Below are 14870 nucleotides of genomic sequence, written 5' to 3'. Positions count from 1 at the left end.
TGAGCTACGGCCCCATCCCCTAAGGGGAAGATCTTACAGTAGACAGCACTCATATATAGTCTCCCATCCAAATGCAAACCAGTGTGGACCCTGCTTAGCAAAGGGGACAATTCATGCTCACTACCGCAACCAGCTCTCCTCCCTGGCCTGGGATTTCCTACCTGCAATGCAGGGGCTCTTATCACTCTCAAGAAGCCACTGCCTCACGAGGTTTTTAAATTCACAGAAAAAAGGGTGTACTTTTTGGAAGCTCAAACACAAACCTGAAGTGCCAGGAATCGGGCTTTCAGCCAATACACTCGAACCACAAACTCCAGCCAGCCCTCCTCGAAGAGGTCCCGCTGGGAAGAGGCAAAAGAAAGCTGCAGCAAATCCCCCAAGAAGTGGGTGCCTGGGAAATCAGGACCAAATTTGCCATTCGCAGAGCCAGCAGCAGAAGCAGGGCCATTCCGGGGAGACACTGAAACATCAATTGATTTATTTTTACTTCCCAGCACAAGTTTCACATATCCTGCCAGAAGAGGAGAGAGATCAATCACAGACCAAGTTTATAGATGAGCATCAGGCATAGTTAACCCAAAACATGCACCTGAAGGATAAGACTCAACACCTGGGAGAATTCCAAGGGTAACAGAATCAGGCATGGGGAGGCAATTCCAGGGGTAACAGGATCAGGCACGATACCACTTTTTCAATTACTGTAGCCATAAGCAAATGTGGTTGGTTTGGCTGACACACTGCAGATAAACTACTGGATGACTGCAATGCACTCTGTGCAAGGCTGACCATGGTCGACAGAGCCTCATTTGTGAGAACAGGGTGCACCGTGCACAGGTGGAGCATGACAATGAGATAAAGACAACAAATTGCAGCTGGGGATGATGGGAGTTGTAGTTCAACAACAGCTGGAGAAACAAGGTTGCCTAATGCCCACCCCTGCGCTAAGGGGAATATCTTACAACACTCACATGTAGTCACCAGTGTTCTCTCTAACAGGGATTCCCAGATGTTGTTGACTACAACTCCCATAATCCCCAAGCAAAAGGCATTGCAGCTGGGGATTCTGGGAGTTCTAGTCAGCAACATCTGGGAATCCCTCTTAGAGGGAACAGTGGTGACTCTTTGGATAGTCACCAATCCAAACACAAACCAGGTCAGGCCCTGCTTAGCAAAGAAGATAATTCATGCTTGCTTCCACAAGACGAGCAATCCTCCCTCTAAGGTTGCCAGAAAAGACTTTTCTGGGCCTTTGGGTCTTGTGTAGGATCACTAACTGCTCTCGATGCTCTGGTTGGTTGTTGCTGCATTTTTGTTCAACCATGCTGCTTTTATTACTGTTTTAACACATTTTGATGCTTTTTTTAATTGCTTGTATGCCACCCACTGCCATATGACAAAATTAGACACATGGGGGGAAACCAGCCAACAGACTTCTGCATGCAAAGCATAAGCTACCTGTATAAATACTACAAGCATTTCTATACCACTTTTCCACAGAAGTCCTCTAAGCACTTTACACAGGAAAAACAACACAAAAGATGGCTTCCTGTCCCCAATCTAAAGCTCTTGTGAGCTTCCCGGCTCACAATCTAAAAACACACAAACAAGGTAGACACCAGCAATAGCCACTGGAAGGTGTGCTGGGGTTGGACAGGGCCAGTTGCTCTCCCTGTGCTAGTCACCACTTTAAAAGGGTGCTCCCCCCCAGCTCATGCATCCCCGGTAGGGAAACAGCCCCCACTATGGGGTCCCATGGGGAATTTCCTGCCAGCAGAGACACAGCTTTCTGCTGCTCCCCGGAGCGCCTGCTACATTCCAGCTCTTCCTCACCTGTCGAGCTCTTCCCCTTGGCCAGCAGCCACTGATCAAGCTGCAGCTCCATGCAGGACAGGCTCATCAGCATCATATCCTAGAAAGAGAAGAGAAGAGGCGGGTGGAGGGAGACCTCGGTGGGGGGGGAGCAGCTCCCCTTCTACTTCCAGCCAGGGAAAGTGTGGCTTCTTCCATTCCAAGAAGCTGCCGGGCTGCTACTCTTTCCGCAGCAGAATCAAATGTTTATATACAGCTTTCCAACCAAAGTTCCCCAAGCAGTTTACAGAGATATAAATAAATACATGAAATGGCTCCCTGTCTCCAAAGGGCTCACAATCTAAAAAAGAGATGTAAGATAAGACACCAGCAACAGCCACTGGAGGGATGCTGTGCCGGGGAGGGACAGGGCCAGTTGCTCTCCCCTCACTCAATAAAGAGAATTGCCACTTTGAAAAGGTGGGAGAGGGAGGAGGGAGGATGAACATGAACACACACTGCTAGGATACCCCTTTATATCCAACGTACCTTGAGAACACTTGTTTCTTTGTTAGAAAAGAGAGGGGGATTTTTTTTAAAGAGAACTCTCCTGCCTCAATTTTTTTGCTGGAGGGCAACAGAGTGACTTCACACCCTTACTCTGATATGCTGGTTGCTGCAGTCCCTGAGGAGTGGGTTCGGCAGGCTGCTGCTGTGCTTCCTCCAGCTGTTGTAGATGTTCAAGACCACCTCGGACAAGCCAGGGGGCCATTTCGCCAGGAACTTCTGGCTGATCACCTTCAGGTACCTCATCATCAGCTCCAGGATGCCTCCGTTGTTCAAGTTCGCCAAGAGGAATTTATGCACGTCCTGCCTCTCTGGGAGAAAAACCAGCACAGGGGGGCATGGCTGTGACCAGAGACTCTCAACCTACCTTGCATGAAGCAAACATTCTGTGACCTCACAGCAGCTCCCTGCCAGAGGCTTCGCCACAAAGCCACTCAGCACAAGACAGTCAAGAGAGCTTCAGCAACCAGTACAGAAGCTGAGTTGATCGGGCTAATATTTAACAACACTCAACGGAAATTATTTAAGGATTTGCACCACTTAGGCCCAAGAGCCAAAGAAAGTGCGACACCATATCACCATGAGGTTCTGAGACATTTTTAGCTGAGTTATCGTCAGCCACTGCCATAACCCGAAGAAACTTTCAGCACTCATCCTGAGCCTGCAAGTGTCTCAGGGCAGCTGTATGCTCTTGGCAAAACAATCCTATCTTCATGTGGGAATGGACAGGAAACGATGCCACCCAGGATAAGTTACCACCAAGGATTTATTCTTATTTGAAATAAATAGTTCTCCTTTACATAGAACTATAATAAAGCACATCTCCCAGGCAGAAACAGTTTCACCCCAAATGATCTGTCACAGACTCCTTCCTCCCACTATCTGCTTAAGAATCCCCACTGCCCAATCGCCACAGTGCTTTTGCCGTTTACTACATTCAGAACAAAACCTCCAGCATATCTTACAACAAACATACATACAAATATTTACTAAATGAAATTCTAAAATGAGACACACACACACACACACACACACACACATTTTGTCACAGAAAGTTCTTACCAGATTCCATGCAGGCAGTCGCGTCAAACGACATCCTGTGTGAGCCAATGTGTTGGAAATTCTCTTCCTTGGCCTCTGACTGGATTTCATAGCTGCTGAAAGGACCATCCTCTTCTTCTGGATCCAGCTTCCTCAGGCTAAAAGCAATGTGGAAAACCAGAAGCATAAATGCTCCAACCTTTGCTGAGCCGTCGTGATGCCGATATAGAAATTAAATCAATCTATAGCAGTCCATGGCCAATCTGCAAGCAACCTCTAATCCCGAGAAGCTGGTTGTATTTTAGCACAATACAAAGCAAGGTAGAGGGGGATGATAATGTCTTGTAACCTCTTTTGGTTATTGCTGACTTGTATGATTGGGACAATTTACACCACCACCTAAAAATCATGGCCAATAGACGTCAAACAACCAGATCTAGAGTGGCCCAGGCCAGGGTGACCACAAGAGCCCGTCAGATAGTCTCAACCAGTGTTCCCTGTAACGGGGATTCCCAGAGGTTGCTGACTACAACTCCCAGCTTCCACAGCTGCAACAGCCTTTGGCTGAGGGTTATGGGAGTTGTACTCAGCCACGTCTGGAAATTCCTGTCACAGAGAACACTGGTCTCAACATGGGGAGTCGTTTCTTGAACTAGGGCACTTAAGAGCTTGCCTCCATCATGAATCCTGTTGCTTCTTGATATGTTCAGGAAAGGTTTGACTGCAGTTGCTGCTGGTTCATTTGGGGGCAACTTGGAACTAGGCCTTTGCTACAGCCACTCCAGAACTTTGAAATGCGCTCCCTGTCAGAACAAGAGCTTTCCTGCATCTGGCTGTCTTCAAAAAATTACTCAAGACACACCCGTTTGGGTTAACTTTAAAAATAATGTTTTTAAATGTTTTTTTCTGCTGCCAGCTTTTAACTTTTGTTGTATTTACTTTTTTTTTTTAGTGTAAGCCATCTAGAGATGCAAGGGTTAAGCGCTATATAAGTATGGCAGATAAGAAAATAAAACAGAGCTGCCCAAGATGAGGCTTGGCGCTTAAGAACGCAAGAGCCCTGCTGGGTCAGGCCCAAGGAGGCCCCTCTAGTCCAGCATCCTGTTTCCCACAGTGGCCCACCAGATGCCTCTGGGGAGCATGTGGGAATGCCCTCTCTCCTGCTGCTACTCCCCTGCAACTGGCATCTTGCCTCTGAGGCTGGAGGCAAGCGTCTTTGAGCTGCTCTGCTATAATCTCAGAAGCGGCACCACCGCCAATCCGCGAGCAGCAAGGGCCTGACGCACCGGGACGGAAGGAACTTCACCAGCAGCTCCTGGAAGTCCACTTTCTCCTCTTTTTTGCTCTTGGTGTTCCGCACTCTGGCCGACCGCCTCTTTGCTGTCTCGCCGCTCTCCTCAGTGATTTTCTTCCGCTTGACCCCCTTCTTCGACTTGTCGCCTGCAGAGGCATCGCCTAGGAGGCAGAAAGGGGTTTCCGCACATCAGACCGGCTGCGCTCGGACACAGTTTCTCAAAACACAGGAGGCTGCCTTGTACCAAGCCAGTCCTTTGGTCCATCAAGCTCAGTACTGTCTACACGGACTGGAAGGGGCGTTCCACGCTTGCAGGAAGGAGTCTTTCCCAGCCCGACCTGGTGATGCTGGGAGCTTCTGCCGCAAAGCAGAATATTTTGGTGTGAAAGAGAGCTACGTGATTGGGGAAGAGTGTAGGGCAGCGCTCTTCACTGCAAGGCCCAGGGGCCAGTGGGGACCCCATCAACCCTAACAGCAGCTCCCCAATACTTTCTAAGGCTCCTGAAGCTTCAGCCAAAGCTGAAAACTCTCCACAGTCCCTCTGGCACCATGCAGAAATGGCCATCCTCACTGGACAGTGCTGTGACCCGCCCAGCAATGGGGGTGTGGCGGGCGGGGGCTCCTTTAAGAGAAACAGAGCCCGCCTAAGCCTTTGCACCACCCCGGAAGGTGCGCACAGAGTGCTGGGAAGTGTAGCCCTTTCGGCTGGAGTCCTCCTAAGAGAGGTCTCCCTCTCTCCTAAAGGACCTTCCCAGCCTGGAGAAAAGCCCAGCACTGTGCGGAGATCAGCACAGTGGGAAACGGCTCTCAGGTTTGGGTTTTGTTTGGGCCAAAGTGGCTCCCACATGAAATACATCGAAGGTCACTGGTGTAGGTGAATGTTTACAGCTTCCGTTCCCAAGTGGGACCTCCCCTCCTCTGGAAATGCTGAGTGACGGGTCTCTACACCCGTAGGCATTAATTCACCCAAGGAAACGCCAACCCAGGGGATTTATCCACCTGGCACAACAAGGTTTGTCTCACCTGTGGGGTTGACTGACTCCAGCATATTCGGACTGGGGAAGTTTGGTGTCACTGGGGTGTATGGTAGCAACGGCTCGGTCACGGACACCACCGGGTTAGTGCTGACGGGGTTGGGCTGGATAACGCTGACTGGAGCTGACATGGCAGGCACAGCCAAGCCCTGCTCCAGATCTTGGTACTCCAGGAGGTCAATTCTTTTGCCCAGGCTGGGCCGGGGTGGCTCGCAGGTCGTCAGGTGCTGATACATGGCCATCAAGCTCTCCCCTAGACAGGTCCACCTGCAGAAGAGCACACCGTGACTTTCACAAGCCCAGCACTTACCCGCGTGCCAGGGCACCCCTCTCCTCACCACCGCCCCGTCTACTGCCACGTGCAGGGATGGGCTGTGTGATGCCAGACCAAGAGACAGCGGGAAGCAGTCATTCCCCACACAAGGCCATAAGATCAGGCCTAAGGCCAATCCAGTCCAGCACCCTATTCCCCACAGCGGCCCATCAGGGGCCACTGAGGAACCCCTCCTCCTGCTGTTGCTCCCCTGCAACTGGTATTTAGCGGCATCTTGCCTCTGAGGTTGTTGGCGGCCTCTAGCCACCAGACTAGTAGCCATCGATAGACCTGTCCTCCACGAATTTGTCTAAGCCCCGTTTGAAGCCATCCAAACTGGTGGCCATCACCACATCCCTTGGCAAAGAATTCCGTAGATTAATTACGTACGGTGTGAAAAAGGACTTCCTTTTTCAGGACCTCCAGATAAGACAGTTAACAGCAGTGTTCCCTGTAACGGGGATGTCCCAGATGTTGGCGACTACAATTTCCCAGCATCCCCAGCTGCAGTGGCCTTTGGTTGTCGTCAATAACTTCTGGGAAGGGACACCAGTGACCCAGCAGATCTTGGTGCACCTGGTGGGTGTGAGGAAATGTGCATGCACACAAGGGAAAGGACAGCTAGCTGACCCATGGGGCGTTAATAGAGCAAGATTCTTACTGCCAAATCTTCGGAATCTTTCTGTCCCAATATTCAGAAGTCACTATGAAGAGGTTGCAATGCACTTTGGACCTTCGGCCAAAACAAACACATACGAAGCTGAGACATACGTGAAGAGAGAAATTGGCTGGAAAAGCTTCAGGTCCGGCTCCCTCTTCCGCGCCATCAGAGCCTGCCTCTTCCTGCGCAACTCCAGGGCTTCCTCCAGGACCGCTCTGGCTTCAGACGGACTCACGTGGACCTCGTGGATCGACATGTCACTGGGGAGTCAAGGGAAACCCATCAAGCTATCCAGATCGTGTTTTAAAGCCAGTCAGTCTGAAAACCACACAGCAGGACAAGAGTAAAACCATCCCGTTATGACAGCACCTGAAGAGCAGCAACTCTGGAAGCGGCCAGGCCATCGGAACTGCGGCTAGTTCCGCCCCAGGATGCATACCAGATGTGGGAAGCTAGGACTGGCGGATGGAAAGGTGGTCTCCTGTACTTTTGCCTCTGAGTCCCAGTTGTAGCAGGGGAGCAACAGCAGGAGGGAGGGCATGCCCTCAACTCCTGCCTGTAGGCTTCCAGAGACACCTGGTGGGCCACTGTGGGAAACAGGATGCTGGACGAGATGGGCCTCCTTGGGCCTGATCCAGCAGGGCTGTTCTTATGTACTTTTAAGAGACACCCAATGAGGGACTTGCAGCAGGCGTGGCTTGTCATGCCGAGGAAAGAAAAGCTGCATTTGCTGAAATCCCCTCTTTTGTCACCTAATGGCGCAGCGGAGAAATGACCTGACTAGCAAGCCAGAGGTTGCCGGTTCAAATCCCCACTGGTCTATTTCCCAGACTATGGGAAACACCTATATCAGGCAGCAACGATTAGGAAGATGCTGAAAGGCATCATCTCATACTGCGCAGGAGGCGGCAATGGGAAACCCCTCCTGTATTCAACCAAAGAAAAACCACAGCGCAATGTGGTCGCCAGGAGTCGACATCAACTTGAGGGCACATTTTACCTCTAAAGGTGCAGGAGACCTCTTTCCCATAGGGCAGCCCTATAGGAAGCAGCTTGAATGAAGGACGGGGTGACTGCTGCATTTGTGTTGAGCAGGGGGAGAGCGACTGGCCTTGCTCAGCCCCACCGCAACATCCCTCCAGTGGCTGCTGCTGGTGTCTACTTTGGGTTGCTCTTTAGACTGCAAGTCCTTTGAGGACAGGGCACCTTCTTCTTGGTTCTTTTTCCTATGTGAACCGCTTTGAGGACTTCTTCCAGTGAAAAGCAGTATATAAACAACAACAACGTGTATGTACTACATAATTCCTTGGGGAAGAGAGCTGGTCTTGCAGTCGTGAGTATGAACTGTCCCCTTCGCTAAGCAGTCTGCGTTTAGCAGACATTCAGTTCTTATACATAGCAAGATACTGAAGACAACAAGAAGCCGTCTTAAAGATGTCAGAAAACAGCTATAAAAACAGACACACACACACACCCCCAAGGCCTCCGCGATTTGGCAGATCCGCCAGAGTGTTCCTAAGTGTGGAGGAACTTCAGAATCAAAAGTTAACTGCAAGAGCTCTGGAAGAAATTCACCCTTTCAGGAACATTCTTAACGAGTCCTTCCTGAGGCACGGCTGCTCCTCAAAGATCTTCTCCTTAATGACAAGGCCTTTGCTGTACTGGCAGTCTCTCTCCAGCGCTTTGCAGATAAAATACAGGCATGCTGAGGGGAGCAAGAGAATCGGAAGTCAGTGAGTAGATCCTTTGTTTTCATGCTTGGAATTTAATCTTATATAAAAGAGCACAGCTTACTTGAGTAGTCACTGAGCGTGTACAGAACAGTGATGAGGTTATCTAGACAAGGCCAATGATCTGGGTTACACGCGAGCCCTTCCTCGAAGGCGTGTCGTGCCAGAGGCAGGCGCAAGAGCCTGAGGGCCACATGACCAATCTTGTACCACAGGTTGACATCGGTGGAGTCCAGCATTACAGCCTGGGGGGGGGGGGGGGAGACACAACACTTGCAGGTGTCAAGGGTGCCAACTAGAATGAAAACTTGTAACAGTTACATGGAGTGGCAGGACCCTAGTGCAAGGTGTTTCGGAAGGTGTCAGCACCCAGGAACATGGGAAACTGTCATATATTGAGTCAGACCCTCGGTCCATCTAGCTCAGCACTGTCTACACTGACTGGCAGCAGCTTCTCCAAGGTTTCAGGGAGGAGTCTCTCTCAGCCCAATCTGGAGACACCAGGAAGTGATCATGCAAAGCAGATGCTCTACCACTGAGCTGAGGCCCCATCCCCTAAGGCAGGGATTCTCAACATTGGGTCCCCAGATGTTATTGGACTTCAACTCTCATAATCCCCAGCCAAAGGCCACTGGGCCTGGGGATTCTGAGAGTTAGAGTCCAATAACATCTGGGGACCCAATGTTGAGAATCCCTGCCCTAAGGGGAACACCTTACAGCACTCACATGTAGTCCTCCGTGTTCCCTGTAACAGAGATTCCCAGATGTTGCTGACTACAACTCCATTCATTCCCAACTGCAATGAACTTTGGCTAGGGATTATGGGAGTTGTGGTCAACAACATCTGGGAATCCTTGACACAGGGAACACCGGTAGTCACCCCACATGGAAGCCAAGGCAAACTCTGCTTAGCAAAGGGGACAATTCATGCTTGCAACTGCAAAACCAGCTCTCCGCCTCAATGCCTGCCCGAGGAAACGTAAAAACAGGTTGTACCTCCAGATAGAACTCCATGGATGTCTCCAAGTCGTCTCGTTGTGCTGCCAACTGGGCCAAGTTTTTATACGTAGAATATTTTAGCATCAGGCCTGGATGTTTTAATCCCTCTCTCTCATCCCCAGATGGAACTGCCTGGAGACGGTAAACAAGAGAAGCAACTTGGAGAGAATCTGGGTTTCCTTAATCATGAAGAACCGCTAGACTCTCACCAGCTAGCAGCCGGCATCCTTCAAGGCCACCTAAGGCACAGGGACAGCCACAGTCATTACAACCACAGGCCGCAAATTTATTTATATGTATTTACATTTGGCTCTCACCCTTCATCCTAGGACCGCAGGGTGGTGAACCAACAATTTTTAAAGGTAGCTAAAATTATTATAAACCACCTGAGTGTCCAAATGCAGACTCTGGACCGATAAGCCATATTATTTTTGAGATAATATCCTTTTCTCCTTTTTGAGACTGACTTACATTAAACATATTTCACTGACCTCTCGCAAAAGGCGAGTCTCAAGTAGCTCATGATAAGCTCTGGCCGATTCTTCAAACTGGTCATGTTTCTGAAGGTCCAGGGCTTTATTATACAAGGCAAATGCTTCTGCTTCCTGGATGTCAAGGAGAGAGAAAAACAACCATGTGGCTACAATTGCAACAGGTTGACCAAGTTACTTCCCAAGTGGAATATGAGGCAGATAAAACGAGAAATGGAAAAGCTCAGAAAAGTCCACGCAAATCAAGTTGTAGCTTTTGTTAAAAAACAAACAAACACCACCCCGCCACAAAATGTGGTGCTGCATCAGCAGCCCCAGGCTGAAGTGCTCTTATTCAAGGTCTCAGCTAGCTTGGAACAGGAGCCTTGAATCACTGTTTGGAGCATGGGAAGAGATTCAGAAGGGGCAGGGGGAGGAAATAGGGCACCCTTTTCCCTTCCCACCCTCTTGAAACCCTTCTCCACAGTGTTGTAACATGTAACAGCTGCTTGATAGCAGAGATAGATTATTGTTGGAGAGTGAGAAAGAAGGTATCCTACCCACCCACCCCGGCATGCCTCCCCCCATATAGGGTGGGTATTTATTTATTTTTTAAATCTTTTGGTGCACATTCTGCAACCCCATCACCCAAACTTCTCCACCAGGTTAGCATAGTCCATTTGGGGCCTGAACTGGCTACTTTTCACCCACCACAGTTTTCTTTCCCCCCTTTTCTTTTTCACCCATCAGAGCTTTCTTTTCTAACCGATGCTCACCTGCCCGTAAAAATTGAAGGCTCTGGAAGCCACTAAGCACGCTCATCACTCCTGGCCACTTTGTCATCTTTTTCTTGTGATTTGCAAACTAAACTTTTTCTGCATACCTAGGAAATTCACTGAGTACACAGAAATGGCTACCTTGTGACCAGGGTTCCCTGTAACAGGGATTCCCAAATGTTGGCTACCACTCCCACCACCGCCAGCTGCAATGGCCTTCGGCTGGGGATGATGAGTGTTGTAGTCTACAACATGTGAGAATCCCTGTTACAGGGAATATTGGTGACCCATTTCACTGACCGGCTATGGGAATGGGACAACGACAACTGGTATTAGAAAAAGTGCAGATTCTGTAGAAAAGAGAATTATAGTGTCTCCATTCCAAGAAGGATTCTATAGTTTAGATTTAGAGAACTGGGCTTCACCTACTTGTGCCTCCTTTGTCTGAGTTTTGTGGCTTTTAAAGGTCCCTTCATGGTCATCTTCAACAGTAGAGCTAGCATTCAGTGCTGCAATCCTGATCTAGAAGTGAGACAAAGCACAAAACCAAATAATAAATATTAGGACAAACCAGTCTGTCTTACCACCAGCGTTTCAGTGATTTTTCACTCAAAAAATTCCCCATTCACAAGCAAAGAAAAAACAAGGTTACGGCAGACCTAAATACACTTCAGTAAGCATTGCATAAAGAAGAGAACCAGATACCATGAGAAGCTGTTGGATAGATACATAAATTGCGGTTCAGCTTCTGCATCCATTCATTACTCAGGGAAATTAACACAGAAGAAATAACATAAGCACATGCAGACACCCAACAGAAAACTATCTGATCACAGAAAAAGCATAGGGGAAAAAACACAGAAAAAAGAAAGAGAAGCTGTATTCCAACAAATAATGAAGTGTCGAGCAAGAAAACTATCTGGGCAGCATCCTGCTTTCACAGAGAAGACTCATACCAGTCTTCTCTAAGTAAACAAAAAGCCAACAGTTGCTTTATCATACCATGTTTGCAGAGAGCAATCGTGGTCCTTCACCACCTCTGAAGAATCAGCTCACATTTGAATCTAAGGAGCAAGAGGCTTATTTAGTGCACCAAGTAACATTTACTAATCAATTCAAATACCCTTCCCTACATTAGAGTTGCTCCACCCACACACCTCTTTCCCCTTCTATTTTTCCCTCCATGGATGGGGAACTTCCAACTAAAAAGATTCCAATGCTACTTTGAGTTTGATGTATCTTGGAGAAGCTGCCAAGTTCTCCAAACAAACAGCACAAAATGCATGGCAGCGGCTACAGAACGCGATTGCATACATTAGAAAGTTGCATCAGGAACTGCCCAGCGTGGTGGGCAAATTCAGGGCTGATTTCGAAGGGTGTTAGTGGAAACACAGTCCATGATGAATGTGCTCAGTTCAGTCTGGATAATCCCAGAGTGAATTGTGCCATCTTCGCAAACAAACTGATTTAGGACTGATGACCAATTCAGAATTCTGAGCACAAACCAGAGGTGAAAGATGGCAACCAAGTAAAAGGTCCCAACTTCCTTTCTTCCAATGCCACCATCCCTCAACAGGCACTGCAAAGAGGGAGCCAAGGGGAAGGGGGACCGGTCTCTGCCCCAAGAAGCCTGCAACATTCCTGTTAACAGAAATGAGGACAAAGGAAGCAGCAGGAAGGAGGAGCGTGAGCAAATCCCATTGTAGATTCTGGATGCACACTTAAATGGAGTAAGCCCCACTGAGAATGGGACTTACTCCCGAGAACATGCTGAGGGCTGCACTGTCTGGAAGCAAGTCCTGCCCCTTGAACCACTCACAGCCTCCTTGTTTAAGGAGTTTCTGTCGAGGCAGGGCTTGGGGTGGGGGCACTCAGAGATGCTTCACCTGTCTACAAATTGCCAACTGCTGGCATGGCAGGATGATAAGCTGCCTTATACCAAATCAGACCTTGGCCCATCTAGCTCAGTATTCCCCACACTGGCTGGCAGCAGCTTCTCCAAGGTCACAAAAGGGAGTCTTTCCCAACCCTGCCTGGAGTCACTCCCAGGGACTGAACCTAAGAGCTTCTGCATGCAAAGCAGATGCTCTACCACTGAGTTACAGCCCTCTCTCCAAATAACGCTAGGAACGCAGGAAGCTGCCTTATAGGGAGTCTGGCCTTCGGTCCATCTAGCTCAGCATGGCGGACACCAGGCCTGCTCAACTTAGGCCCACCCCCCCCAGCTGTTTTTACAGCTCCCATAATACCCAGCTACAGTGGCCAATAGCCAGGGGTTATGGGGACTGTAGGCCAACATCCGCAGGAGGGCCGAAGTGGAGCAGCCCTGGCCCTACACTGACTGGCAAAGGCTTCTCCAAGGCGGCCGAGAGGAGTCTCTCCCAGCCCTGCCTGGAAAGGCTGCCCAGGGGTGCACCCTGGGAGGTGCTCCTGCATGCAAAGCAGAGGCTCAACCGCTGAGCTACGGCAGGAAGCAGAGTCCTATAGGGAGTCAGCCCTTCGGTCCATCTACCTCAGCATCACCTACTACACTGACTGGCAGCAGCTTCTCCAAGGTGGCCGAGGGGAGTCTCTCCCAGGCCTGTCCGCAGAGGCTGCCCAGGGGTGCTACCTGGGAGAAGCTTCTGCATGTCTCTCACTCAGGCAATGGCTACACCGAGCTGCAGCAAGGCGGCCCTTGGACTAGGCTCTGGAGCCCAGGAGGGGCCTTGCCTGGGCTACAGCAGCCCCTCAGCGGGGAAGGGGAGGCAGCCTCCACCAGAGACATTCCCCACTCCCTCGGCTGAAGCCACGCCAGGCAAAAACCCGGCAAGTGCAGCTGCCCAAGCGAGGGCTGCACCTACCGGACTCCCGCCTGTCGAGAGGCGGAGGCGTGGCTGCTTCACCGGAGAGAGCAGCAGGACACCCGACCAGGGGGAGGGGGCGGAGGACCCGGCCCCGGCAGCAAGGCGGCCTCTCATTGGCCGGCAGCGGCCGCCCAATGGGAAAGCGGGGTACTGAGAAAGGGCGGCGAAAGGTGGAGCCGAGGCAGCCGTCTGCGTTCCCGCCAAAAAGGCCATCCTAGACGGAAGAAAGCCCTAGACTCAGAGCTCCGTTGCCTGCGGGTGGGACTTCCTGCCCTTTGGGGGAAGCGGCCTTCCTTGAGAGGAAGTGACGCATAGGGAAACCTAAAGGTGTGATTGGACAGCAGCGTCCCGCCCCCTCTCTAGCAGCAAAGGGAGTTCACCCCCTAGCCCAGCATCGCCCACAGGTAGGGCTGCCCCCTGGGAAAGAGGGCAGATCTCCTGCTGCTCCTTTTGAGGGCTGCCCCAAAGAGGGGCTTTCAGCAAGTGCGGCTTTTCTTTCCCCTGCATGACACGCTGCCCTTGCTGCAAATCCCTGGGCATCTCTTAAAGGCACAGGCGGAAGAGACCTGTCCTCTTTCCCATAGGGCAACCCCACCAACAGGGGCTAGCCCCCAAGGCAGGCCTGCTCAACTTAGGCCCCCCAGCTGTTTTTGGACTAAAGTAAAGTTGTGCGTCCACAGAGCCCTGTGGTTGCCTTCAGTAGAATAGTGGAGGGGTTGGCCATTGCCTCCTCCCTCACAATATGAGATGAATGATGCCTTCCAGCACCTTCCTATTCACACACACACCCCATTCCGGTTCCCTAAAATAATATCATCCCCCAAACTAAAAAATCAACCATGTGTAGCTTGAGCAAAGCGGTTGTTCAATAAAAATAGCTTTCCAATGTGCATAGGAAGCTGCCTTATACAGAGTCAGACCCTTGGTCCATCTAGTGCTATCTAGAGACCGACTGACAGCAGTTTCTTGCAGGAGCTTTTCCTCCCCACCTGGAGATGCTGCCAAGGATTGAACTTGGGACCTTCTGCATGCCAAGCAGATGGTCTGTCCCTGAGCGAAGGGTCCCATCCCATGTGGCAGTTACATGTACACAAATGCTCTCCGTCAGGGACTGCTTTGAATTTTTAACACAGGCTGGGGAGGGTGGGGAAGAACATTATAGGTACCTCAGCCAGCTTCCAAAGCAGGCTGTGCCTTTGACAAATAAATAAATAAGAGTAATATGAAGAATTGTTGCAGATGCATCTCAAAAAAACTGCAGCCAAGGTACAAAACAGCAGTGACTGATTCAACTGCTCCGCTGTTACTCTTCATTTCTGAAGCTCCTGCAGCAAAGTGGGAGCACAACACT

General features: G+C 50.2%; 1 protein-coding gene across 2 annotated transcripts in view; it reads right to left on the bottom strand.

Annotated features, from left to right (window-relative positions):
- CABIN1 (calcineurin binding protein 1) overlaps positions 1–13813 on the bottom strand; it is a 57859-nt gene extending 44046 nt beyond the window's left edge. For both annotated transcript variants that reach the window (XM_053279197.1, XM_053279198.1), the window contains exons 1-14: positions 13517–13813; positions 11676–11737; positions 11103–11195; positions 9919–10032; positions 9425–9559; positions 8493–8673; positions 8274–8403; positions 6809–6958; positions 5714–5991; positions 4683–4851; positions 3418–3554; positions 2449–2666; positions 1831–1909; positions 264–460 (exon numbers count right to left, since the gene is read on the bottom strand). In XM_053279197.1, coding sequence (XP_053135172.1) covers positions 264–460; positions 1831–1909; positions 2449–2666; positions 3418–3554; positions 4683–4851; positions 5714–5991; positions 6809–6958; positions 8274–8403; positions 8493–8673; positions 9425–9559; positions 9919–10032; positions 11103–11195; positions 11676–11678 — 1884 coding nt within the window. In that variant the 5' untranslated portion in view covers positions 11679–11737; positions 13517–13813. The remainder of the gene's footprint in view (positions 1–263; positions 461–1830; positions 1910–2448; positions 2667–3417; positions 3555–4682; positions 4852–5713; positions 5992–6808; positions 6959–8273; positions 8404–8492; positions 8674–9424; positions 9560–9918; positions 10033–11102; positions 11196–11675; positions 11738–13516) is intronic.
- Between the last annotated feature and the right edge of the window lie 1057 nt (positions 13814–14870).

Source organism: Hemicordylus capensis, chromosome 15 (genome assembly GCF_027244095.1).
Source record: "Hemicordylus capensis ecotype Gifberg chromosome 15, rHemCap1.1.pri, whole genome shotgun sequence".
Lineage (NCBI taxonomy): Eukaryota > Metazoa > Chordata > Lepidosauria > Squamata > Cordylidae > Hemicordylus > Hemicordylus capensis.
Note: the sequence above shows the minus strand (reverse complement) of the source record. Positions and strands in the feature narration are given on the sequence as shown.